General features: G+C 44.4%; 1 protein-coding gene across 4 annotated transcripts in view; it reads left to right on the top strand.

Annotated features, from left to right (window-relative positions):
* Nucleotides 1–18,139, top strand: part of AK4 (adenylate kinase 4) — an 85,988-nt gene extending 67,849 nt beyond the window's left edge. For 3 of the 4 annotated variants that reach the window (XM_043963067.1, XM_043963065.1, XM_043963068.1), the window contains exons 4-6: nt 8,612–8,784; nt 12,342–12,460; nt 15,352–17,945. In XM_043963067.1, coding sequence (XP_043819002.1) covers nt 8,612–8,784; nt 12,342–12,460; nt 15,352–15,463 — 404 coding nt within the window. In that variant the 3' untranslated portion in view covers nt 15,464–17,945. Of the gene's footprint in view, nt 1–8,611; nt 8,785–12,341; nt 12,461–15,351 lie in introns of all 4 variants that reach the window. The other variant, XM_043963069.1, reaches the window with a different exon arrangement.
* Nucleotides 18,140–24,229: the final 6,090 nt, after the last annotated feature.

Below are 24,229 nucleotides of genomic sequence, written 5' to 3'. Positions count from 1 at the left end.
AACTGAGTTTCAGAGGATTTCAGAGATCTGCAGCTGGAAGGGACCAATTAGGGCTTCTGCTCCAGACCCTTCACTTGACAGATGAGGAAATCAAGTTCCAGAGATGTGAAGTGATTTGCCCATAAACACACAACTATGAGATGCTTGAGAGATGAAATTGGAGACTAGGGCTTCTTGAGTCCAAGTCTAGCCCTCCATATCCTGATGTTAGTGTTAGAGTGCCTGTGTTCAAATCCTGGATAATTAGTAATCTCTGTTACCTCAAGCAGCTCATTTAACCTCTCTGGGCCTCAGTTTCCCTATCTGAAACATGGGGAAGAAACTGGATTGAATGAATTGTAAGGTGTTTTCTCCCCTGGCATTCTGTGATTTTTGTGCCTGAACTTGTCTGCGTTTCTTAGAGTACCAAACCCTGAGCTAAAAATCATATTTATAATTCCATCCATGTTGACCCCCCCCCACAGCTAGTCCCTTCCCCCTGAGACTACCTTTCATTTACACTGTGCATATTTTGAATGCACAGAATCATTTGCACATTGTCTCTCCCAATTAGAATGTAAGCTCCTTGAAGGTGGGGACTGTCTTTTTGCCTTTCTTTGTCTCTCTAGACCTTAGCACAGTATCTGGCCCATAGTAGGCCTGTTAACTGACCACTCAGTAAAATGATTGAAGGGACCAAGACAAATCATCTGCTTCAGCTCCATTCTTAAGACAGATAAGTTGTTGCTCCCCTCACTTTTACATAGGAGGTAAGTTGAGGTCATAGGTCATGTGACTCATTGCTTCTTTTTCAGTCTACATCCTCTTGGGCTGCTCTGTGGCATCAGTCACTGTTGAGTGCCATCGATTGTCACTGAACTCCCCTCAAAGTGCATCTCCTTGGTTTTCCTTTTACTTCTCTATTCTCCTTTTGGGCTCTTCTTCCTCTATGATCTGTAGGTTCTTGTCCTTGGCCATCTTTCCCATTCTCTCTTTCCTTTGGGCAATCTCCTACTCTCTCATGTTTTCATTGATCATTTCTATGCAGAAGACTACTAAATTGCCATCTTCTTCCCCGAGCTCCCCCTTCTTATTACCAGCCATCTGTTGGGCATCTGGTTGTCTTGACAATATTCTGTCTCTCGGCTCCAGAATTTTCCTTGTCTGTCCTCCATTCCTGGAACGCTTTACTTCATCCTCTCTACCTTCTGGCTTCCCTGAAGTCTCAGCTTAAATCCTCCTTTCTACAGAAAGACATTCCCAATCCCTCCTCATTCTACAACTTCCCTCTGTTGATTATTTCCTATTTCTTATCTGTAGAGCTCGTCTGTATGTTGTCTCCCTCATTAGAGGGAGACATTTAGCACAGTGCCTGACATAGAGTGGGCACTTAAATGCTTTTTGACCAACTGACATTTACATAGGCTGGCATTTAAGGCCCTTCATGGTATGTCTCTAACTTATCTTTTTATCCTTAATTTTATTCACCCTTTCATTTTAACTGTTTTTTGGCCAGACTGACTACCTTATCATTCTGTCCTCATTTCTTCCTCTCCCATCTCTATGTATTTACATATTCATTCTCCCTGCCCCCATCTTCACCATTTCCAGAATGAGAACATTCTTCCTCTCATGAAACATGCTGCAAACCTGGTGAAGAGGCAGGTGTGATGGAGTAATGCTGGACCTGGGTGCTAGTCCTTTCCCTGAGACTTACTAGCCACATGATCCAGGACAAGGCTCTTACCTGCTCTGTGTCTGTTTCTTCACCTGTAAGATAAAGAGTTTGTACTCAATGGCTTCTAAGATCCCTTCTTGTTCTGACCAAATGAGCCTGTGATCTCATGAGCTACACATCCTGGCTTCTCCTAAGAATAATTCCAACCCTAATAAAAGATAAAAACCAAACAAGAAAAATTTGTACTCCTATCCCTGAGGAAGAGCTGGTTGCTGAAGCAAAAGTCATGGGAACTTTGAAAGGAAGCAACCAGCTGCCCCATCTTGAAATTTAGGATTGAGAGGGAGAGGAAGGCTGAGTATTGTATGACATGTAGCAGGGTCAGTTTTGACACGTTTAGGGAAATATTGGTAGGATCTATTGGACTAAATGGGGCTAGGGGTTGGCTGACCAGGAGGGACAATAAGCAATCTATCAAGAATGTTTCTTTTTATCTTCAAATTTTAGTTGTGATGAAGAAGGTGGTTGGGGGGGGGAGTTGTTTAAAGAAACTGGTGCAGATGCATAGGGAAATTGCTGACCAGAGTGTATCCTTAAAAGATACATCTAGAACATGCAAAAAGAACCATCAATCTACAAGTAATCACCAACTGACTGACTGATGCTGTCCTAGGTGCTAGCAATATAAAAAAAAAACCACAAGACCATGGTATGGTGCATAATGTGGGGCAAGATTAGGACTGGGGAGGCCAAAGTTCAGATTGAGTGACATTGGGGTGGGAAGTTAAGTACGACAAACATTTTTAAGTGATAGTCGGGACAAGAGGAGAATCAGAGAGTTTAATAGGGCTGCTGTGGGAGAGGGTAACCGTGATAGGAAAACCTGGAGAGAAGGTAGAACTTGGACAACCATGACTTTGCTTTTGTTCTCTGGCGCAAGGAGAAGGGCTTTGGATAGAAAAAGTCACAACCGAAATGGACGTTAGTAACTGATTGAAAATGAGCCTGCGGCTTCCCTGCATTGATGGTGTGCACAACAAGGCCAGTTCCTCTTCTGTGGGACAGCCTTTCAGATCCTTGAAGATGGTTCTCACAGCCTCCCAGGTCTCCTCTTATCCAGATTAAGCAGCCTTGGTTCTGTTCACCTTTCTTTCTCCCCCTCCCCACCTTTCCTTAATGAGATGCTTTCCAGGTCCCATTATGCCCCCTTTCTGTGCCTTGTCAATATCCTTAGAATAAATATTCCAGACATGGTCAGACTGGGACTAAGTATAACAGGCTTGCTGCCTCCTTTGACTTAGAATTTTGTTGTTATTCCATCATTTTCAGTGACATCTGAATCTTTTTTTCTTCTATAAATTGGGGCAAATACCTGCCCTTCTTTACTATATTGCTGTGAAGAGGATAGGAGGATATATTACCATATTGCTGTGAAGAGGATAGGAGCTTTATAATAGTTTGAAGCTCCTTAAGTCCAGGGCCTGGGTCTTCTCTTCTGATATGTCACCTAGCATGGGATTTTTGTACCTTTTAGCTAGCAGTTACTAAATGTCTGCTGGCTTTAATGAACGAGTCTTTATTCTACCTTCAAGCTATGTCCTTTCCAGACAGGCAGCTCAGCCAGAGTCCTCCCAGCTTCATTTAAGGAGCTCTTAAAAGCCTACCTTCCTGCTGTTCTTGATTAATGGAAGCTAACCACAGAATTTCTTCATCCCACTCTTCACTCCCAGGAAATACACTCGCCATGCTGCCTTCAAATGAAAAGTTATTTGTTTCTTCTGAAATACGACCTATGCACCTAGATCCAGGAACCCAAGCCATTCTAGACACAACTGCCAGATTAATCTTCTGAATGTTGGACAGGCATGATCATGTCACTGACGTTTACCAACTGGCATTTACCAACTCGAATGTTAAGCTCCTTAGCCTAGCACAGAAGGCCTTCCACAAGATGATACATAAGACTGGCTTTGGGAGTGAGGAAAGACTTGGGTTTGAATTCTGCCTCTGACACATAGCCTTGCCTTCTCCCTCCCTCCCTCCTTTCCTCCCTTCTCTCTCTCAGTTACTTCACATTAATTAGTATATACTCTGCTTTTCCTTAATGGCTAATTGTGTTGTTGTTTCTTCCCCTTGGTTCAACGGAAGCCTATGAGGGCAGGAAGTTCTTTATTTTTGTCTAGCCAGCATAGTGCCTGGCACATTGGCTGTTGTTGTTCAGTCATTTCAGTCACATCCACCTTTTTGTGAAAAACCGAGGGCCTGGGAAAGGTGAGGTGACTTGCCCAGAGTCACACAGCAGTTAGTGGTAGAGTTGGATTTGCATGTCGGTCTTCTGACTCTGAAGGTGGCATGGCTCTGACGAAGGGAAGAAGAGACAGGTAGACATGGAAGATAGAATGTATGTATAGGAGAGACTATAGTTTGTGGTGAGATAAAATCAGTCAATCAGTAAACATTTATTCAGTGCTCACTAGGTGCCAGGCACTGTGATAAGCTCCAGAGATACAAAAAGAGGCAAAAGACAGAACCTGCCCTCAAAGAGCTTATAATCTAATGCTGGAGAAATGAGGGAGAAATCACTTCCAGTTGGGAAAAATGTGGATGGCGCCGTAGAGGAGGTGGCTGTGTCTTGAGCAGTGATGTCATAAACAAGATACTGGCTGTATTTTCCTGGAATGAATATTATTGAATTTGAGTTGGGGATAAGGGATCAGTATAAATATGAATTGCATACTAATAAACAGAGGCAGCATTTACATAGAGTGTTAAGGTCCAGAGAACAACTAACCCTCCCCGATTCATTTTGCTGATAAGGAAACTGAGGCCCTGGTGTTAAGTGATGTGCTCACAGTCCCACATAGTATAGGTAGGATTTGCATTCAGGACCTCTGATTCCAAAGCCACTGCTTTTTACATTATATAGCAAACCAGCAAGGCCACTAGAGAAAAAGAGATTGCAGGAGGTCCGATGAGAGATGCTAAGGACCTGAAATAGAGTGGCAGCCTTGGGAATTGAGAGGAGGGGAAGGTATGGTACATGTGTCTTTCTTGGTAAGAGATTGACCATGCTAAAGGAAGGAGTGGGGTCAAAGATGACATTCAATTCAACAAACTTTTTATTAATGTAAATGTTAATTATTTAGTGATCTCAGCCACATGGAGGTTTCAAAGGTGTATTCATGAGAGCAGAGATTCTCTTTTAGGGTTCTGGGATATGGAAAGAAAAAAATCTAATTTCTAAAGAGCTCAGACCAACCCTCAGTGGATCTCTTATCTTAAGGGTAAAAATGGGACTTCTCTTGAAAGCCCTCTACAACTTGTTCCCAATTGAGATGTTTTAGATTTATTCCATGGTATACCACATCACTCACAGTGTTTCTGTCTGTCAGGATTGAAGGCCTTATGTGTGCCAGACACCAGGTCAGGCACTAGAGATGCAAAGAATGACAAAAACAATCCATGTTCCTAAAGAACTTACTTTCTCCAAGGGGAGACAACATGTACATCTCTGGTATATACAAAATATATATGAAGTCACTGGGGGCACGGAGCAGGAAGATCAGAAAACATCTCATGTCAGAGAGAGTGTTTGAAATTATTCTGCAGGAAGTCAGGGATTTGAAGATGCAAAAGTGAGGAGAGTGCATTGCAGGCATGGGGAACAACCAGGGCAAAGGCATGGAGGTAGGAGATTGGATGTTGTATGTGAGGACTTTGGCTGGATCAGAGAGTACATGAAGAAGGAGTGATCTTTGATAAGAAAGGGAAGATAGGCAAGCTGGTCTGTTTATAGCATGCTGTCTTCTGTCTCCATCTATGCCTATGCATGGGCTTTCCAGAGACCCTCGCTCTACCTCAGTCCTGTGGCTGTTCTTGGCTCCCTTCCCACCTCAAAACATTTTCTTTGTATATATTTGACTTTTCTCTGTTGGCTGTGTTGTTTCTCCAGAGTAAAATGTTAATTCTTTGAGGGTAGAATTGGTTTTCATTTTGTATTTGTACCCTCAGTGCTTGGCTCCTAGCTGCTTACTGAGTGAATGGGGACCAACTCTATTGAAAGCTAAGGAAGGGGCAACTAGGTGGTGCAGTGGATAAAGCACTGACCCTGGATTCAGGAGTACCTGTGTTCAAATCCGGCCTCAGACACTTGACACTTACTAGCTGTGTGACCCTGGGCAAGTCACTTAACCCCCATTGCCCCGCAAAAAAAAAGAAAGCTAAGGAAGACCTGTGGACACGGAGTGTCTTGTCAGATTTGGCCATTGGCCTGGTACTCATTGGACATTTTGGTCTTTCTCCATATTGTATCACATGACCATTTTCAGACCCCTGCCTTGTTGCAGTACTGAACATAATTCTTGGGGGCATTGAGTTGGCTTCGGATGTGAAGATGTGACAGTTTCAGCTACGTGAGGACTTAGTGTCAAGGCCTGGGGAGGTAATAGTCCTGTTTTATCCTGGTCAGACCACGATTGGGCACCTCAGCACTTGGCACAGTGCCTAGTACATAGTTGGTGCTTAATAGATGTTTATTGGCTTGTTGACTGGCACACTTTAGGAAGTATATCAGTCAGATGAATTGCGTCCAGAGGAAGGTAGGGGAGAGGACAGGATGTTCTTGAAGGACTTCCCAAATGGAAGAAGATTTGTTCTGCCTGATCCCAGAGGTAAAACCAAGATCAGTGGGGCAGGTTGGGTGGGTGGGTAGAGAGCTGTAAAGCAGCCCATTTAGGCTTGGAGCTGTGTCCAGACCTGGAGTCCAGATGTGCCACATTGTCCCTCAGGGGAGGTCTTCAGATTGAGCCTGCATGACTACATGGGGATGTTGGCGAGACACATTCTCCTTCAGGTATGTGTTGGATCAAGTGGCCAGTGTTGATCCTTCTGACTCTAAGATGGTGGGATTCAAATACTTTTTCATTGGTGGCCAGGGGAGAAGACATCTCCCCATCCTTGGAAGGGTTCTGTCCATGTTCACTCCAGAAACCCCATCCTAGCTGGTTTCTTCAGTAAGATTTAAAGTGCATTAAGGAAATGTATCCATAGAGCTGGGATCCAGTTTCCATGGTAACAGAGGCACCTGGGGTGAAGAGTTATACCAAATAAACAAGGGATATATAGTTGCTACTAGGAGAATTTCTGGGGTCATGTTTGGATGAGGTGCTGGATGAGCTGGAAGAGGGGGAAGGAAACAGTGCCAAGTTAAACCAGGTCATTCCTTCCAGAATGGAATATCTGGGCATGTTAGCCCAAAAGTTGGCATTGAGAAAGCACAATGCTGAAAACAGAGAGATGAGCCTGGTAAACAGATTCTGGGAGCCCCTCAGAAGGGTCTCACTCTGAGGGAAACCTGACCTGAAGACAAAGAGGCACTCTCTGTGTCTCCTTCCACAACTTAGGAGAATACGGATAATTCCATTTCTGAAAGAATTCTGGCCATCTGAGGCTTAGATATTTTGAAAGTCCGTTAAAGAGTCAACCTGTGGCCAGTTTAGTCATAATTGAGATACATGTTGGTTCCCTTGCTAGATCATAAGCTCCTTGGGGGCAGGGCTGCTTAATTTGTCTCCTCATGGGTGAAATCGAGGGGTTGGACTGGATGTGGCTAGCTGTGGATAGATGATCCCGTGTTCTGTATGATCTTAGGAACTCCAGTCCCTGGTACATAGTATTCATGCAGAAAATTCTTCATTGATTAATAGCATGTAAGCCTCTAGAGGGCAGAAACTGTTTCATTTTGGGGTTTGTGTGCCCCTCACCTAGTATAGTGCCAGCACATAGTAGCAAGTTCTCAATCAATAGACATTTATTAAGCATCTACTATGTGTCAGGCACTGTGTTAAGGGCTAGAACAATAAAAAAAGAAAAAAGTCCATGATTGATAGAATGTAAGCTTTTTGAGGACAGGCAGTATTTCATTTTTGTTATTGTATTGCTAGTGCTAGGTACAAAACAGGTCCTTAACATTTGTTATTTGTTGAATTAATGCTCTGGGTGCAAAGTTCCTCCTGGGGATTCCTTGCAGAGTTTCTTCATTTGGAATATGTGAAAGGCCTTGCTGGAGAGACCACATGGCTCAGCAGCATCAGGATATGAGTTCATTTCACTTTAGATGCAACTTAGCTATGTGACCTTGGGAAAATAGCTCAGCCTTTCTGAACTTCAGTTTTCTCATCTGTAAAACAGAGCTGATAATACTGGCACCAGCACCTGACAGTTTGATTGGGAGTATTTTGCTTAGAGTGTGATAGAAACATGGGTTGTTATTGTTTATGGTAATTAGACAGTGATCTCTCTGCCTAGTACTTACTTCCTAAGGTCCTCTGTGCCTTACCTACTTCAGGATTTGGGGATCCAGGTCTGCTATTTAAAAAGCAGGTAATATTTTCATTAAAATCCCAGTGATGGGCACAGAGTGAGTCCAGTGGCCTTGTTTCCTAGGGATCCACAATCAACAGTGTTTTGAAGCTAGATGAAGGTGGGACCATTGACCCCTATGGGGATCAAGGACATTTTTGTGGAAGGGGAGCTAGTACCTGGGATTATTAGGATTTTAAAAGACAGAGTCTGCTTTTGAGTCAGGGAAGGGGACAGCATTCCAGGTCCAGAAAAGGGTGTTTGTGGATAGTGTGCAGATGAAGGCACAGGGAGTGAGGGTGGGGTGCTAGGCTCCAGTGAGAAGGCCTGCCTGTGCAGCAGTCAGCTCTGCAGACCCCAGGACCTGTGATATGGGCAGATTCTAGGCTTCCTTTATGGGCAGTGTCTGACCTCCCTCCTATGTCCATGCTGGTGCAGAGCTCTTGTTTTTTAAGGGACAACTGGGGGTAGTGCCATAATAGTACCAGGATCAAGTAAAACAATGTTTGTAAATACTTAGTACAGTGCCCAGCACATAGTAGGTGCTAAAAATGCTTATTCTTCCTTTTCTGGTATCTGGTTTTTGGTGTTTAGGCTTTCCTCGGACATTAACGCAGGCAGAAGCACTGGACAAAATCTGTCAGCCGGACCTGGTGATCAGCTTAAACATTCCGTTCGAAACGCTCAAAGACCGGCTCAGCCGGCGCTGGATTCATCCTCCAAGCGGGAGGGTCTACAACATGGAGTTCAACCCCCCTCAAGTACAGGTAAGGGAGGTGGGTACTTGCTGTCTGTGTACTTCATGAGGTCATTGGGTTAGAGCCAGTCTCCCCATTTACAGAAGAGGAAACTGAAGCCCATGCTAAGCAGGTAGATAGGCCTCAAGACAGGTAACTGATTTTCCCAAGGTCACGTGGGTATTGAACCGTGGTCTACTTTGAACATGTCGCTGCATTGCTTTTTCAAGGATGATTGCCTCGGAAGAGCTGCACTTTAGCCTGGCTTGGCACCAACTCTTTTTGTAGAGTAGCTGGCATAAACTAGGCACTTAATGCTTGTTGATTGATTAGGGTGCCAAGTAGTGCATTGAGATGCTTTGAAATGAGAGTAAAAGACATGAGAGGTATAGTTAGGTGGCTCCATAGTGCAGCGAGCACCAGGCCTGGAGTCAAGAAGACATGATTTCAAATCCAGCCTCAGCCATTTGCTAGCTGTATGACCCTGGGCAAGTCACTGAACACCATTTGCCTCTGTCTCCTTATCTATAAAATGAGCTGAAGAAGCAAATGGCAACCCATTCCAATATCTCTTCCAAGAAAATCCCAAATGGGGTCACAGAGAGTCAGACAACTGAAAAATGACAAGACACAGAATGGAATAGTTTTTTCTCTTTTACTTCCATTTGGCACCTTTTATGACTGTCACCATATTCTCTTTGGCAGTCATTCTCTCTCTGTCTTTCTCTCTCTCTGTCTCTGTCTCTGTTTCTGTCTCTCTCCCTCCGCCATATCCCGCCTTTGACGAAGCATTATCATTGTTATTTAACAATATAGTTCTGTGTTTTTGGAGTCCCCTTCAGTCTTATTGGCCTTATTTTTAGCATGTTTCATTTCCCTCTGAAATTTGTAACCTTGTTGGGTTTCTTTCCTGTGATTTTTATTCTTAGATTTCCTTTCATCTGACAGGTCACGATTCTTATGAAAACTTGAATGTTTTTATGGATTTTTTCCCCTTTTAAATTGTTTCTGTTTTGTTACCACTTATTTTGTGTAGCTCACAGACAGAGCCCTGCCAGACAGGAGTCCTCTGTGAATCAGCCTTTTTCTCATGTAACTGGCTGAGTGGCTGTGCCTTCTAAGAGGCCTCCTTGATTCCATCTCACTTTTCTTCCTTCTGTTCATTTACAGTTTCCTCTCTTGGCTCCATATTATGGCTGGCCCGTCTATTAGCCCGACCACAGTCGATTATATCCCTGAGACATCCAAGCATGCCCTGATCATCTTCTCTCTGCTCTCTTGGTCTCCTTGTCGAGGCTGTTCTGTTTCATCCTGAAAGATGAAGTCTTTTTTTTTCTTTTTCTTTTTTTTTTTTCTGCGGGGCAGTTGGGGTTAAGTGACTTGCCCAGGGTCACACAGCTAGTAAGTATTAAGTGTCTGAGGCCGTATTTGAACTCCGGTCCTCCTGAATCCAGGGCCGGTGCTTTATCCACTGTGCCACCTAGCTGCCCTGAAAGATGAAGTTTTGATGGCTACAAGGAGAATTCCTGCATCCTCCAGAGTTGTTTTCTCTTTCTTTGTCACTGATGTGCAGCATCTCTGTAGGCATTTAGGAATGGTCTCATCACCGGCTCGTCTGTATCAGTCCCTTTGTGAAAAGGGAGCTTCTGTCCTTGTACTCCTCAAAATGGCAGATTTCTGCTGAGAGGATTTTTTTATTCAATCAAAAAAAGCAGTGAATCGGTTACGTTGGGTTTCCTCCTGCTCGTTGGCCTGCTGTGACATGGATAAGCTCCCAGACTTTTTGCCTAGCTTAGGGGAATCAGGGAGTTCTGTCTTTGTCAGTGTCAGAGATGGAGAAGTGAAGGAGGAATCCCACTTCTTATCGATATGAAATGCCTTTTCCTCTGGAAAGTACTGCTCTGTGATTCCATGCTGGCCCAGAGGTGACCCTGGGTTGTGGAAGACTCTACCAGGGAAGCTCAAGCCCAGGGGGGCTCTCCTCTAAGAGAGCCCTGGCTAAGGATAAGGAGGATCCTTCACTTGCTGGCGAATTTGGCCATGGCGACCCTAGAAACTGCACAGAAGATAGAATGCCCCCTAGTCCTTCAAGGCCCCCTTCTTCTTCTGCACTGTCAGCAGGGGAAGAGGGGAAGAGGTGCAAATTTTAGAGAATTACCTATAGATAGAAATCTAGATTTTTGTAAACTAAGTAGTACAGTGGATAGAGTGCTAGGCCTGGAATCAGGAAGACCTTAGTTCAAATCTGGCCTCAGACAGTAGCTTTGTGTCCTGGGCAGGTGACAACCACTATTTGTCTCAGTTTACTCTGCTGTAAAATGGAGATAATAATAGTATCTACCTCCCCAGGTTGTTGTGAGGATCAAATGAGACAATATTTGTAAAGCACTTTTCATGGCACATAGTAGGCACTATAAAAATGCGAGCTATTTTTATTGTTATTGCTATTGTTGTTATATTCTCAATGTGAGATCCTTGTCCAGCTACCAAAAACAGTACATACTTTTGGAAAATGGAATCATGGTAATCATGGCATTTTTGCTAGAAATATACTAGGAGACAAAAGTGAAGTTTCAGCTAAGTGGAAAGGTGGTGTATGGATGCCTGAGGCAGGATTCACACTCAAGTCTTTCTGCCTTCAAGTTCAGCACTGTGCCCGTTGTCCCACCTGGAGTGTGTGGTGACAGAAGAATAAGTTGGGGTGACCCTGCCATTTTCTTTAACCTTTACAATTTTACAAGGATTGGGGTACAATGAGTTAGAAAGAGAAGAAATGTCCAACATGCCAAGTGAGTGGCCCCCCAGCCTTAGCTTGAGGGCAAACCTGCCCACTCCTGAGGTAGCCATTGCAGTTTGGGAAGGCTGCAGTGGTCATGAGGACGTCCCACTGAAATCTCCAACTGACGCTCGTTGCATCTCATTCTGCCTGCTGGGACTAAGCAGGTCCCTCCTCCTGTCGGAGTCCTTCAGATGTTTGAATCAGGAGGACAGCTCCCGTTTTATGCCCACCCGTGCCCTCCCGAGCTCTCCTTCCCTAAGCTAAGCATACCCAGGTCCTTCATCTGTTCCTGGTCTTCCTATGACAAAGCCCATCTGGCCTCACCAGTTTCCACCAGCAGAATGTCAGTTCTTCGAGGGCAGGGCTTGTTTTGTTTTTATCTTTTTATTGCCCACACATAGCAGAGTTCCCGGATATGGTGGGCACTTAGTGCTTGTTTATGGGATGAATTGAAAGCTGCCCTTCTCCTGGTGTCCCCCCACCTTACTGGGACCCTTCCTAAAATGTGGCGCCTGGGGCAGAAAGTGTCTATTAGGAACACCGTGCTCATGGACAGCTGTGAAGCCAAAGTCCTGTATATCAGAGTCCCAGAGACACTTGGCTGGAAGTCGCTGCTGATTCCCAGCTCTCAGAAAATGAGCCCTGTCGCTGTGCTTTAAAGGGACTCCACTGCTTCCGTCATCCCCACCTCCCTTTGCTTCCTGGTCCTGATTGCTCTCATCAGTGGCTGGTGACAGGACATAATGACACCACTGGCTCTCACGGATGGAGCCAGGCCCCTTTAACCTGCTTTTTCTTGCATTTCCAGGGCGTTGATGATGTCACCGGTGAGCCGCTGATCCAGCAGGAGGATGATAAACCCGAGGCTGTGGCTGCCAAGCTGAGGCAGTACAAGGAGGTCGCAAAGCCTGTTATAGAATTATACAAGTGAGTGTTACTGTTGCCCAGCATCTCCATCTCCTCCCAGACAGGAGCAAACTTTGGGAAGTTAAGCCAGTGAAGCTGCCAATCTGAGAACTTCCCACAGCCCCTTGCATGTGCCTGAGGAGCTGATAATGGTACTTAGCACAGTACATAGTAGGCACTTCATAAATGTTTATTGAATTGAAATGCCAGGCAGGGAATTGGAAAATTGACAGAGACGATGACACTGATGATGAGATGATGACGATGGCAGCAAGGATCAGGCAATTGATATCTATAAAGCCATAATAATAAAGCAGGAAAGCAGGCTATTGCTAACACCAGTAATGGCAGCAGGGAATCGGGTTGTTGATGAGTATTAAACAACTATAATAGTACCAACAGAGAATCAGGCAATTGATAACTATAATAACAACAGCAAGCTTTCTGCGAACCTCCACAAGATGAGCTCACATCTTTATATTTTGATTCATTTACAGGATGGAGTTATTTTATTCCCTCATGCAATTGCTTGCAGAACATTAAACATAGAGGAATAATAGTGGGCTAGTGATGTGTCCCAGGTCTGTTTCTGTCTTAACTCTAAAAAACTCTTCAAAGAAAGGCATAAACTTAAAAAAAGGCATTGCTGCCACTGATAACTGATGAGGGGGGTCTCGGAACTGAGAGGACTGTGATTCCAATCCTGCCTCTGGGACACCCAAGCTGTCTGACATAGGACAACTCACCTAACCCTATGCCCCACGACAAGCGGCAGAGCCAGTGTCAATCTATATTGGCAGAGGGAGTTTCTACACTGGCATTTCCCCACATCAGTGAAATCACTGGTTCATGCTAATAATAATGATGGCATTGGTGGTATGAATAACAATACCTGACACTTTAATTTGTCAGTGTTGGTGAAGAACTTTACAAACATTCTATTCTATTGGAGACAATGGATTTAGAGTGAGGGAACCTGAGTTCAGATCTTGCCTTTGCTACTTTTCCTGCCCTGTGACCTTGGGAATGTCCTTTAGCTTCTCTGCTTCTCAGTTTTTCCACATGTGAAATGGGAGGGAGGGTTGGACTAGACAGACTGTTGGTGCCACAGGTGGTGGTTGTTTTTTACAGGTGAGGATAGCAAGACTCAGAGGAATCAGACTTTCCCAGGGTCACAGGTTAGTAAGCATTAGAGGTAGGATTTGAACCTGGAGCTGTCTTGACTCCAAGTTCAGCCATTGGTTCTTGCCATATTCCCTTTCAGTTTCTTAATGACCAGAATGAAAATACAGAGGAAAAAATATAGAAAAAATAAACATTCATTTTATATTTATATTAACTTCTAGATCTGCAGTCACCTAATCCATCACTATGAACATACAGTTTCCTTTTTAATTCAGAGTATTCAAAACCTTGTGCAGTTGGGTTAAACAAAAATACAGGTTAGCTCTTGAACCTGGCCACCAGGTGGCGCCACCAATCACTGGGCTTAGTGTCAGGAAGACTCAGTTTCCTAAATTCAAATCTGGCCTCAGACGTGTCTCTGTGATTGTGGGCGAATCAGGTAAGCCTTGTTGTATCCGTTTCTTTATCTGTAAAATGAGCTTGAGGAGGAAATTGCAAATTACTCTAAGATCTTTGCCAAGAAAATCCAATGGGGTCACAAAGGGGCAAACACAACTGAAGACAACCGAGAAACAAGAAGAGCTCTTGAGCTTCTTTTTTGTCGTTGTCACCCTAGACTCATCTTATCCAAGGTTAAAAACGAGGCTTGTTTTCATTTTCCTTTTTTTTTTTTAAAGTTAATCATCTTCTTCTTTTGGGGGGGGGGTGAGGGTTAAGTGACTTGCCCAGGGTCACACAGCTAGTAAGTGTCAACTGTCTGAGGCTGGATTTGAACTCAAGTCCTCCTGACTCCAGGGCCAGTGCTTTATCCACTACGCCACCTAGCTGCTCCCTTCATTTTCCTTTTAAGTGACAGGGATGATGAATTTCCAGCCACCTTTTGGTTCTCCTATTCTTAGACTCAAAATGTCTTAGAAATCTTCTCCTCCAACCACCTCATTTTATAAATGGGGAAAATGCCCAAGGCCCCAAAGTGATTAAGTGGCAGGGCTAGGACTTGCTGCCCATATCCGGTTGCTTCCTGTTCAGGGTCTCATCTAAGTTGGGAGAATGGACTTCTGGAATCTGTGTGTAGTCATGCAATGAAATAAAGAAACTTCCATCAAGGTCATCTTGGTACCTCACTCTAGCACTTTCTAGAAGGCTCTAGATTTGGGGGCAGCTTCCTTATCTGGAATTTCCCTATATGTCAGTGAGATCACAGATCTGGTCCCTTTCTATTGACCTCTACTTGGTGTTTACTTAGGATCATGGGATCTTTGTATCCAGACCAGCCCCTAACTTGGTGCCTGATCCAAAAGTGGTACTTAATAAATGCATTTTGATTAATCCTTGATTGTTAAATGGATTGACAAACAAATGAATGTGAGCAGGGACTGGTTGGTTTTGTTTCCTTAGCACCTACCACAATGCCTTTTCCCATAAAAGACACTTACTATCTTTCTACTGAGTTTAATTGACTTGACCCGAAAGGATGCTTGGCCAACATGGTGGCCTTGTGTGTGTTGGGTTTTTCTATACTAAAGACCTGAGATATACAGTAATATAATTTTCTTTTCAAAATGCCTTTATGTTTCTTACTTTCATATCAAATACATCCTCCCCTCCCCTTCCCAAATGATAAAACCCCAAGAACAAGTTCAGGAAAACCAATGAAACTCATAAATCACCAGCATTTCTTACCCACAGTCTTCTACCCCTTCAGCTAGAGGAGGAGGCTGTAAGAGGATTGTTTTAGAAATAAAACCTAAATGTGCATTTGTTGTGTTGTGAACCTTGTTTTTCAGGACACGGGGTATCCTTCACTCCTTCTCTGGGACAGAAACTAACAAAATCTGGCCATACGTTTACTCGCTGTTTTCCAACAAGATGGCGTCTATTGGAGTAAAAGAAGCCTGATGAGCCTATAACATGGAAGAACAAGGAAGATGTGGTTGTTCATTAAATTGTGTGTGTAGTATCGGTGCTGTGTTCAAATTAGAAGCTAATCGAGATCACTTGAAGCGCCTTCCTCGGTTATCCCAGGGAGTGGATGTCAAAATGATTCTATATAGAGAGGTGACCAGAAAGTAGGGCCCTCTTCCACTTAGGAAGGAAGTCTCAAATGGTGTAAAAAAGACTCGACATTTGTCCGGACCCCCTACATGAGAGCAGGCTGTCCAGGTACCAGGTCCTGGATGACTTACCTAACCTGCAACTCTTTGGGAACAGGCATGTGGTTTTCCATCATGGCATCCTCAGGGAGGTGGTGATGGGCAGCGGTGGGACAGTGCCCCCCAAGGGCTGCCAAGCCAAAAGCCTGTGGACTGGAGGCCTCCAAGAGCTGTGGCCCCATCCTGATCACAGATCCTCTGCCTCTGTCTTCACCCTTGTAGCTAATGCCAGCTATTCCCATTGGGTCTGTCAGATGGTTCTCTGGGATTCATTCTGGTTGACATCTGCTTCCCTTTCCTTCCTGTGGGAGGTGAATGCTCTCTCTCAGGCTCCTCCAGCTGCAGAAGATTTTTTTCCCATGCCCTGTGGGAAGAAAGGCCTAAGGACCTCTTCCTCCACTGCTCCTCAGCTCCCTCCTTTCCCAAGATGCCCATATCTAATAGTAGAGTTGGCCATCCCTTTGAAACCTCTAGACATCCTCTGAGGGTGGAATGAATAGAATCCACCCATCCCCCAGGGACTGAATCATCCATGGGGACCGTGACCCCCAGCTTTGACTCCCCCTGTGGTACACAGCTCTCTTCCTTTCATGGAAACTGAGGTCCCTCAAAACCTCTCACAGAGTACCCATACATCATCTCAAGTGCTAAAGACCACATCTCAAATATTAAAGCAGTAAAAAAAAAATTACAGCAACTTTGCTAGAGGCAGTGTGGTATAGTGCATAGAGTGCTGGCCTTGGAGTCAGGAAGGTCCCAGTTCAAGCCCCCCTTCTACAGATAGACACTCCCTGGCTGCATGATCCGGGCAAGCCACTTACCCTCTGCCTGCCTCAGTTTCCTCATCTGTAAAATGGAAAGATTGGATGGGATGACCTCCAAGGTCCCAATTCGAAATTTTGGATCCTACCAGAGTAAAGAGATGTTCTAGTTACTATTCAAAATAAACCATATTAGAGAGATGCTGCTAAATGTTAGTGCAGGGCACTGGGAGAGAGCCCTATAGCCTCTTGTGAAGAAAGCCTCAGCACTAGCTATGCCTAGGCCCAGTATGATAGCTTTAATACTATAGGATGGAGGGTATCCATATGGGGTTGGGGGAAAAGATCCCAAAGGATTAGTCCCCTCTCCTTATTTTCCAAGACAAGGACATTTATTCCTGCTGCCTTATGCCTCACCAGTGTCCTCTGCCCATGACTGCGAGGAACGGGGAGATTTTCCACCAGGAGATTGTTTGCTAGTGTTTCTGGAAAGGACCCCCTCCCCCCATGGGACCCTGCACACCACTGGGAAGAAGGACCCATTTCAGCACTTTGGTCAATGGAGCTGAAAGTTGCTCTATACTCAGTGGAGCTTCCTTGATATCTAAGCAACGCCCCTTTCATTTGGTGTCTTAGCATCAGTGAACTGGATATTCTAGACATTAAAAAAAAAAGGACCCACCCAGCTTCTTGCCAAATTCTTCCCTTCTCCTCTTTGCCCTCCTGATGGATTCTATTGGTTGTGTTCTCTTCCAGCTGTCTTGGTGGGGAGCCAAGTTTTCTACTGTTTTATTGGGTGAGTGGGTGGGTGGTGGCGATGGAAAGGGAATGTTAATTTTTATGATTTGTGTAATTAAAATGCCCGGTATGGGTTTCTGGAATGTGGTCATTGCCTCATGTTGCCTCCACAGACCTCAGGGAGGAAGGATGTCTGAATGACAGGAGAGAGCTCCAGGTGTGTACCAGGTGTATCAGCTGCTCCTAGACAGAAGTCCTTGTGGCAGTGAAGGAAAAGTCTGGGAACGTGGCAGTAAGCCAGCATTTATAAGGAAAGAGCAAAACACTAGAGCAACGGCAGCAGGAATAGGAGCAGTTCTATGTAGTGCTTTAAAGTGCTTTGTCTAATGCTTCATGTACATTTCGCAGATTGCTATCTCCCACCTCCACACCTTTGCACAGGATGTCCTTCCATGCTTTCTCATCTTTTCCTTTTGAAACTCCTAGCTCCCTTCTAAGGCCTGCTCAAGTGATACCTCCTTGATGAGACCTTTCCTGAGCTCAATTATCTCTCTCTGCAGCCATCCCGCCACCTATCACTTTGCATTTATTTTGTATCTGCCTGTATCTACTTGTCTGTGAACATAGATGTCCATGACAGAATGTAAGAATCTTTCTCAGCCTCGATTTCCTTAGCACCTGCCTCCCTGAGTCGTGCAAATCACATGAAATGACATTTGTAAAGTGCTTTGCAGACTCCAAAGCACAAGAGAGATGTTATCTTTTAAACTCCTTTAGAGCAAGAAATCACCGGTTCCCTTTTGTTTTTTCTGCCCCGCACTTTGTTCCTGCTTGTTACCCGGTAGACACTTAGTAAATGCTTTTACAGATTGACCGATACTAGGGGTTGTGAAAGATGAAGGTTGTTCCCTTTCTTGGGAGAACACAAGAAGCTTCAGTTATTTGGAGATTATAATTGAAAGATTGGACTTTTTATTACATTTACCCTGATAGTGAATTGCCTCCATAGAAATCGGAATCTGAGTAGGAACCCTGTTTCTAGTCACTATCCTTGTCTGGGGTTGGTCAGCCACCACTTGGCCTCCTCCAGTACTAGAGCATTTATTACCAAGGCATCCCAGCTCCCCAAAGGAAGAGAGCTGTCCAGCACCACCCATGCATTCAAGGTTAATCTCACCTTCCTTGCAGAGGCCGCTCCTGATAAACACAATCTTTGACTTGAGGAGGCAGGGTTGAAGAGTTAAAGGAGTTCTGGAGATGGAGGGCTGGGCTTCTGTCTTGGCTCTGCTGCTCTACCTGGGTAATACCTCAGTATCCTGACTGGGAAAATGAAAGGGTTGGATTCAGTGATCTCCAAGGCCCCTTCTGAGTTGGAAATCTCTGCTCCTCAGACTTTAAAGAGGGTTTTTTTTTTGGAGGGGGAGGGGTAATGGCTAGGTTCTAGGTTTCCTCATTTCAGCAAACATTAGCTCCTCTTCTGTACTAAGCATGAAGACTATGAAAAGGAAATGGACACCATGAGATGACACGTACGGTGGTTTGCAGACTTTACAATGCTGTATGTGCACTTATTGGTTGTTACAATCTTGCGTGCTGGGGAGCAGCAAGCGAATTGATGCCTCAGATTACTCTCATTCCTGTCCCCTGATAGAGCAGAAAGTTGTCACTGACATCAGCAAGTAGCTAGTTTTGTCCCAGGGGTATGCTCTGAAAGTCCCCGATGCCAGGCACATGCCTTAAAGGAAGCCCTCTGCTGTGGGGCTCACCCTCTGCTCGGCTTGCTCCTGTTTGGGCACCTGTCTCCAGCTGACCTTGTTGAAGGGCTTTGCATAGTGGAAAGAGCACAGGACTCTGGGGTCAAAGGGCCTTATGTACCTTCGTGCCTTGAGCAAGTACCTTCAGTTCTCTGGGTTGGTTCTGCCTCACTTAAAAGAGGGGATTAGAGTAAATGGGCATTACAATCCTTCCAGCTCCAGATTTATGCTGCCAGAACTGAATCAAGTCTCTTCTGTGACCCCACAATACCATGGGAAGGGATATCATCAAGGCATCCATATTCATTCACACATAAGGATAAGGACTGGACCTCAGATTTCATTACTCCAGGGAAGTCTGGGGCAGGGAAATTCCCTCCACTGATGCATATGGGAACCTCTGTAGCTTAGGCTGCCCAGGTCTCCAGTGCCCGTCACTATAACGAAGTGCACTCTGATTCCAGAATTAAAGCTTTAGAAGACCCCTTCACGATCACCTAATTCAAAGGCCTCCTTTTACTGATGAGAAAATAGCAGCCTCAAGGGGCCAAGTGATTTTCACAAGGTTGCATGGGACAATAGCAACAATGGGATTTGAACATCTGCCCCCCCAACCCTCTGCCTTCTGATCCAGTGTTCTTTCCACGACACTGGGAGAAAGTCCTTCCCAGTGTGGCCATGGGCTCTCCATTCTGGACTTCTTAAGCATTGTCTTTGAAGGAACATTCAGAACCCTGAGATCTCTTTAGCTATTTCTCCATTGAAGCAGCTTTTCTGCAGAGGGGACAAGTGCTCCTGGAATAGCATGGCCATAGGCCCTGAGAAGCTGCTCAGAAATAAAGGGCAGACCCTCTCTTGGGTGCCAGATACAAAAAGCACTTGCCTTAAAAAACATGAGACCTGTGACAGCATTTCCAAATTCAAAGTAAATCTGGTAGGACAAATTGTACCTTGGTGTACATCTGGAATTAGGAATTTCTCAGAGGGTATGTTATGTGGGGGCAAAAGAAACCCAAGGAAAACTGGTACCTAGTTCTGTGTTCCTGAAACAATTTTCATTAGGATTCAAATTATTTTCACGGATCAGTTATTTTTCTAATTACACCCAATAAACCATATTCTTATACTTGTCAGGCTACCATAAGAGGAGACAAAAAGGCCCCATGACTACTGTCAGAAGTGGGATCCAAATCTGGTTTTTCCTAACATGAGGTTCACCACTAGTCTCTACTTCATGCTCCATCTCCAAGGATTGGCAGCCAACTCCTCTCTGCTCAGAAGAAGGGTTGCCACCCTCAAAGTCATCTTATTTCTAATGTACTTTTGACAAAAGAAATAGAGTAGGATTTTAGAACCTGATCTCTTTCAATCTTTCATTCTACCCAATTCATAGGTTCCTAAATCCAAAGGTTGACCAGAGCCTTTAGAAATCCTCTAGTCCAATCCTGTCATTTGACTGATGAGGAAACAGGCCCAGGGAGTTTGAGCAACTTGCCAAGGTCCCATAACAGTAAACTTCAGGAACCTCTGACTGCAGAACCTGTGCTGGTTCCATTGTACAAGGATAATTTATTAAGCACCTGCTGAGTGCTACAGGAATAAAAAAAGGTCTCTGATTTTTTAGATACTACTAGTTCCCTTATACTGACTCCAAAGAAATCATTCATCTTTTTTTTAGATGCCTTCAGTGATGGAGACCACACCTCATGAAACAACTCATTCCATTTTTACAACTCTAATAACAGACAAAAACTGCTTCTTGGAATCTTTCACCCATTGTTCCTAGTATTAAGTGGTAGTCCATAATAACCTTTCCAGTATTTCCTAGTTGTAACGTGCCTGTTTCATTAAGTCTCCTCCAGGCTAAGCATCCCTACTTTCTTTACATGACATGGAATCTCATGCCACCTCCATCCTGGCTGCCCTCTGGACACTCCCGATTGTCAGCATCTTCTTTAACCAAAGGTAATGACTAAGACCAAACACCGCATTCCAGATGTGGGCCGAGAAGGGCAGTGTTTGCTGGGGTCATTAACTCCCAACTTCTGGACACCAGTAGGGCTGGTTAAATCAGTAATCGAGGGAATTAAGAGAAAATAGTCCTCATGCCTCATTCAGGTAAACTCAGTAAGCGCCTTAGCTGGGTGTGGCTTCCCTCTGGTTTTAAATTCACTTCGGACTGATCAGTAAACTTTAGGGAAGGCATTTTCAGGATTTTTCCCCTGGTTCTAGCTCACCATTATAATTCCCAGTTGACCTCATTTCCATGCACAGCTTTAGTATCTCTTTATGCTGCCCTCTGGTGCTGAAAAAAGGAAAAGGGAGTAGAAGTGGGCAGCTTGGAAACTGCTTTACCTGATACTGGATTTCTATCAACATGTCATTTAGATGAATTCATTTCTGTCTGATTGGGATTTTTGTCCTTCCCTCTCAGCTGCTGGGTCTATGGCCTCTGTCTTTGTAGCAGACATTGTCCTTTCTAGCCTTTGAGCAAGTCTTCCTTTTAATAGTGGGAATGTATCATTAGCCTGCTTTAGTGGGAATAGTGCTGTATCTGGAGTCAGAGGCCACCTCTGATAACGGCTATGTGTTCTTGGGCAAGTCACTGCCTATGGGCCTCAGTTCTCTCATCTTTGAAATGAGGGATTTGGATGGGGTGACCTATAGGGTTCTTTGCAGCTCTAAGTTTATGATCCCATCTTGATTTCCCAATTTGGTGCTTCCTTGAGGTAAAGTCATCTTCTAAAGGCATAAAACCATGGGTCTAGAGAAGGAAGAGACCTCAATGCTCACTCATCTCCAGTACCCTCATTTTGGCTTGTCCAAGGACAGCCAACTTGGAGGCATCAGAGGCTAGATTTGAACCTGGGCATCTGACTCCAGAGGCAGGGAATATTCTGCTGTTTCTCTGTTGGAGCTATGATGTTTGAGTCTATATTCTTCACTCTGAGAAGCAAACCCTGCTGAAGAAGACTTAAATTTCATAGGGGAGATGTGAAAGAGTCATAAATAATGGTCCTCTCCATGTCCTCAGAACTCTTCTGAGTTGGTTTTCAAATAAGCTTGGAAATACTGATTCTGCAAGATGCAGATGTTAGGAAACTGGGAAGCAGGATTTCATCCAAAGAACACTTTAGAAAATGTCTTTCTGCACTGGTTTGGTGAGCCAGGAGTGGAACAAAGCCACAGACATGATTGAATGGCCAACTCCAAGTAGCTGGAATGAGCTGGTGGGAAGCTGCCCCCAAGTGGCTAATCTGCAGCACATAAAGTCAAGGTTTGACCATGTCCCTCTCCTCCCCACGCAATCAACTCCAGTGACTCCCTATCATCTCCAGGATCAAATATCCTGTTTGATGTTGAAGCCCTTCCAAATCTGGCCAACTTGTCCAGTCTTCCTCCACTTTATTCCCTTTCAACACTCTATGGTCCAGTTACAAAGGGCTCCTCAGTTCCTCAAACATGACATTTAATCCCAAATCTCTGCCGTCTCTCTCCCATCTCTCATCAGTGATCCCACCATGCTGGGAATGTTCTCCTGCTTTGGCTTCACCCCATAAACACTCATGAAATGAGAAAACCAAAAACCTAAGCAGAAAGTCTTCAAGTTCTTAGGCTCATACATCTGGAGCTGCAAGGGTCCTCAGAGGCCATCCAGTCCAGTGCCACACATCAGAGATGTGGCACCGAATCTTGGGGAGGAAAAGTGACCTGTGCAAATTCACCCATGCTGTAAGCAGAAGAGAGAGGATTTGAATCTAAGTCCTCTGACTTAGAGCCAAGTCTCTTTCCTTGTATGATGCTATTCTAGGCCAATCTCTTTGTTTTGTAGATGTGAGAAGAGGCCCAGAAGGGCTTGCTTATACAGGGTCCTTGGCATAACCATTGTTCCAATCATTCCAATTTAACAAGCTGTGGAATCATGACCCTTAAAGGTGATCAGAGTACCTCCGCCCTAGGGGAATGAGGCTTTTAGCAAGTGGGGCTAAATAGGTCAAGTCCACCATCACTCATCCCAATTCCAGTCTCTCCCCTCACCTGTCTATCTGAAAGACTTTTCGATAGTCCTTCATACTATTGCCAGGGTAACCCTTCATAATTCTATTTTATTTCACCTAACAAGCATGCATTAGGCACCTGCATGGGATGGACCCTAGGAACATAGAAATTACAATTAAATAATCCCTTCTCTCAAGAAACTTACATTGCACATTGTAGGACAGGGATTCTTCATTTGGGGTCCATGAACTTTTAAAAATATCTTAATAATTGTATTTTAATATAACTAGGTTTTTTCAATCCTGTACATTTTAGGCATTTAAAAACATGATTCTGAGAAGGGGTCCAGAGGCTTCACCAGAATGCTTGCCAAAGGGGTCCACGATATGTACACACACACACACACACACACACAGATTGAGACCCTAAGCTAGAGAGAATATTAGATGGTGAGTGAACCATCCAGAACCAAGAATCTCCTGTGTGTAAAAGAAAACAAGGTCTTGCTTTGGTTTTTGTTTGTTTGTTTTTTGCAGGAATGACACCTTTTGGAAACTATTTCTAGGGCCAGTGTATATGGATATGACTTCAAGCTGCCTTTATTTCTAAACTTCCAAAATTTGGGCAATGATTTGGGTAGAGAAGCCTTGAGTAAGAGCAAAATGAGTTTAACATGGAGGTGCTGGGGGGTGGGGTGGGGAAGGAAGGCAGGGAGGAGCAGGGACTGGTGGCATAAACTTTTCAGTCACTTCATGGGCATTGAGGAATTTGAACTAAGTTTCATGAGACCATTCTGATTTTGCAGCTAGAAAGCTGTATTCTCTTTAGGAGATGAGGAAATACCAAGAGAAAGCCCCCAGCTCTGGGGGGCCTCCAGTTGTGGTCACTGTCCCAAACCTAGATGAAAACCCTCCGCCACATCCAGAAACTGATCTCCTTGGTCAGCTGCTATGGGAAAGAACAAAGCTGACCTCACAAAAAGCCACTTACTAATCTGCTGAGTCAGTTAGTGGCTGGTGACATTGACCATGCTTTTGAGCAGTATTTATTAACGATAATTGCTAGGATTTATAGAACACTTTAAAGTTTGCAAATATCAACTCATTTGAGCCTCCCAACAACCCTGCTGTTATTATCCTTATTGTCATTATTATTAATTACTATAATTATTAAGCTATTTATTATTAACACTATTAGGTTAAGTGACTTGCCCTGGAGTTTAAGTGGGTGAGACAGAATTTGAACTCTACTCTTCTTGAC

The sequence above is a fragment of the Dromiciops gliroides genome, chromosome 4 (genome assembly GCF_019393635.1).
Source record: "Dromiciops gliroides isolate mDroGli1 chromosome 4, mDroGli1.pri, whole genome shotgun sequence".
Lineage (NCBI taxonomy): Eukaryota > Metazoa > Chordata > Mammalia > Microbiotheria > Microbiotheriidae > Dromiciops > Dromiciops gliroides.
Note: the sequence above shows the minus strand (reverse complement) of the source record. Positions and strands in the feature narration are given on the sequence as shown.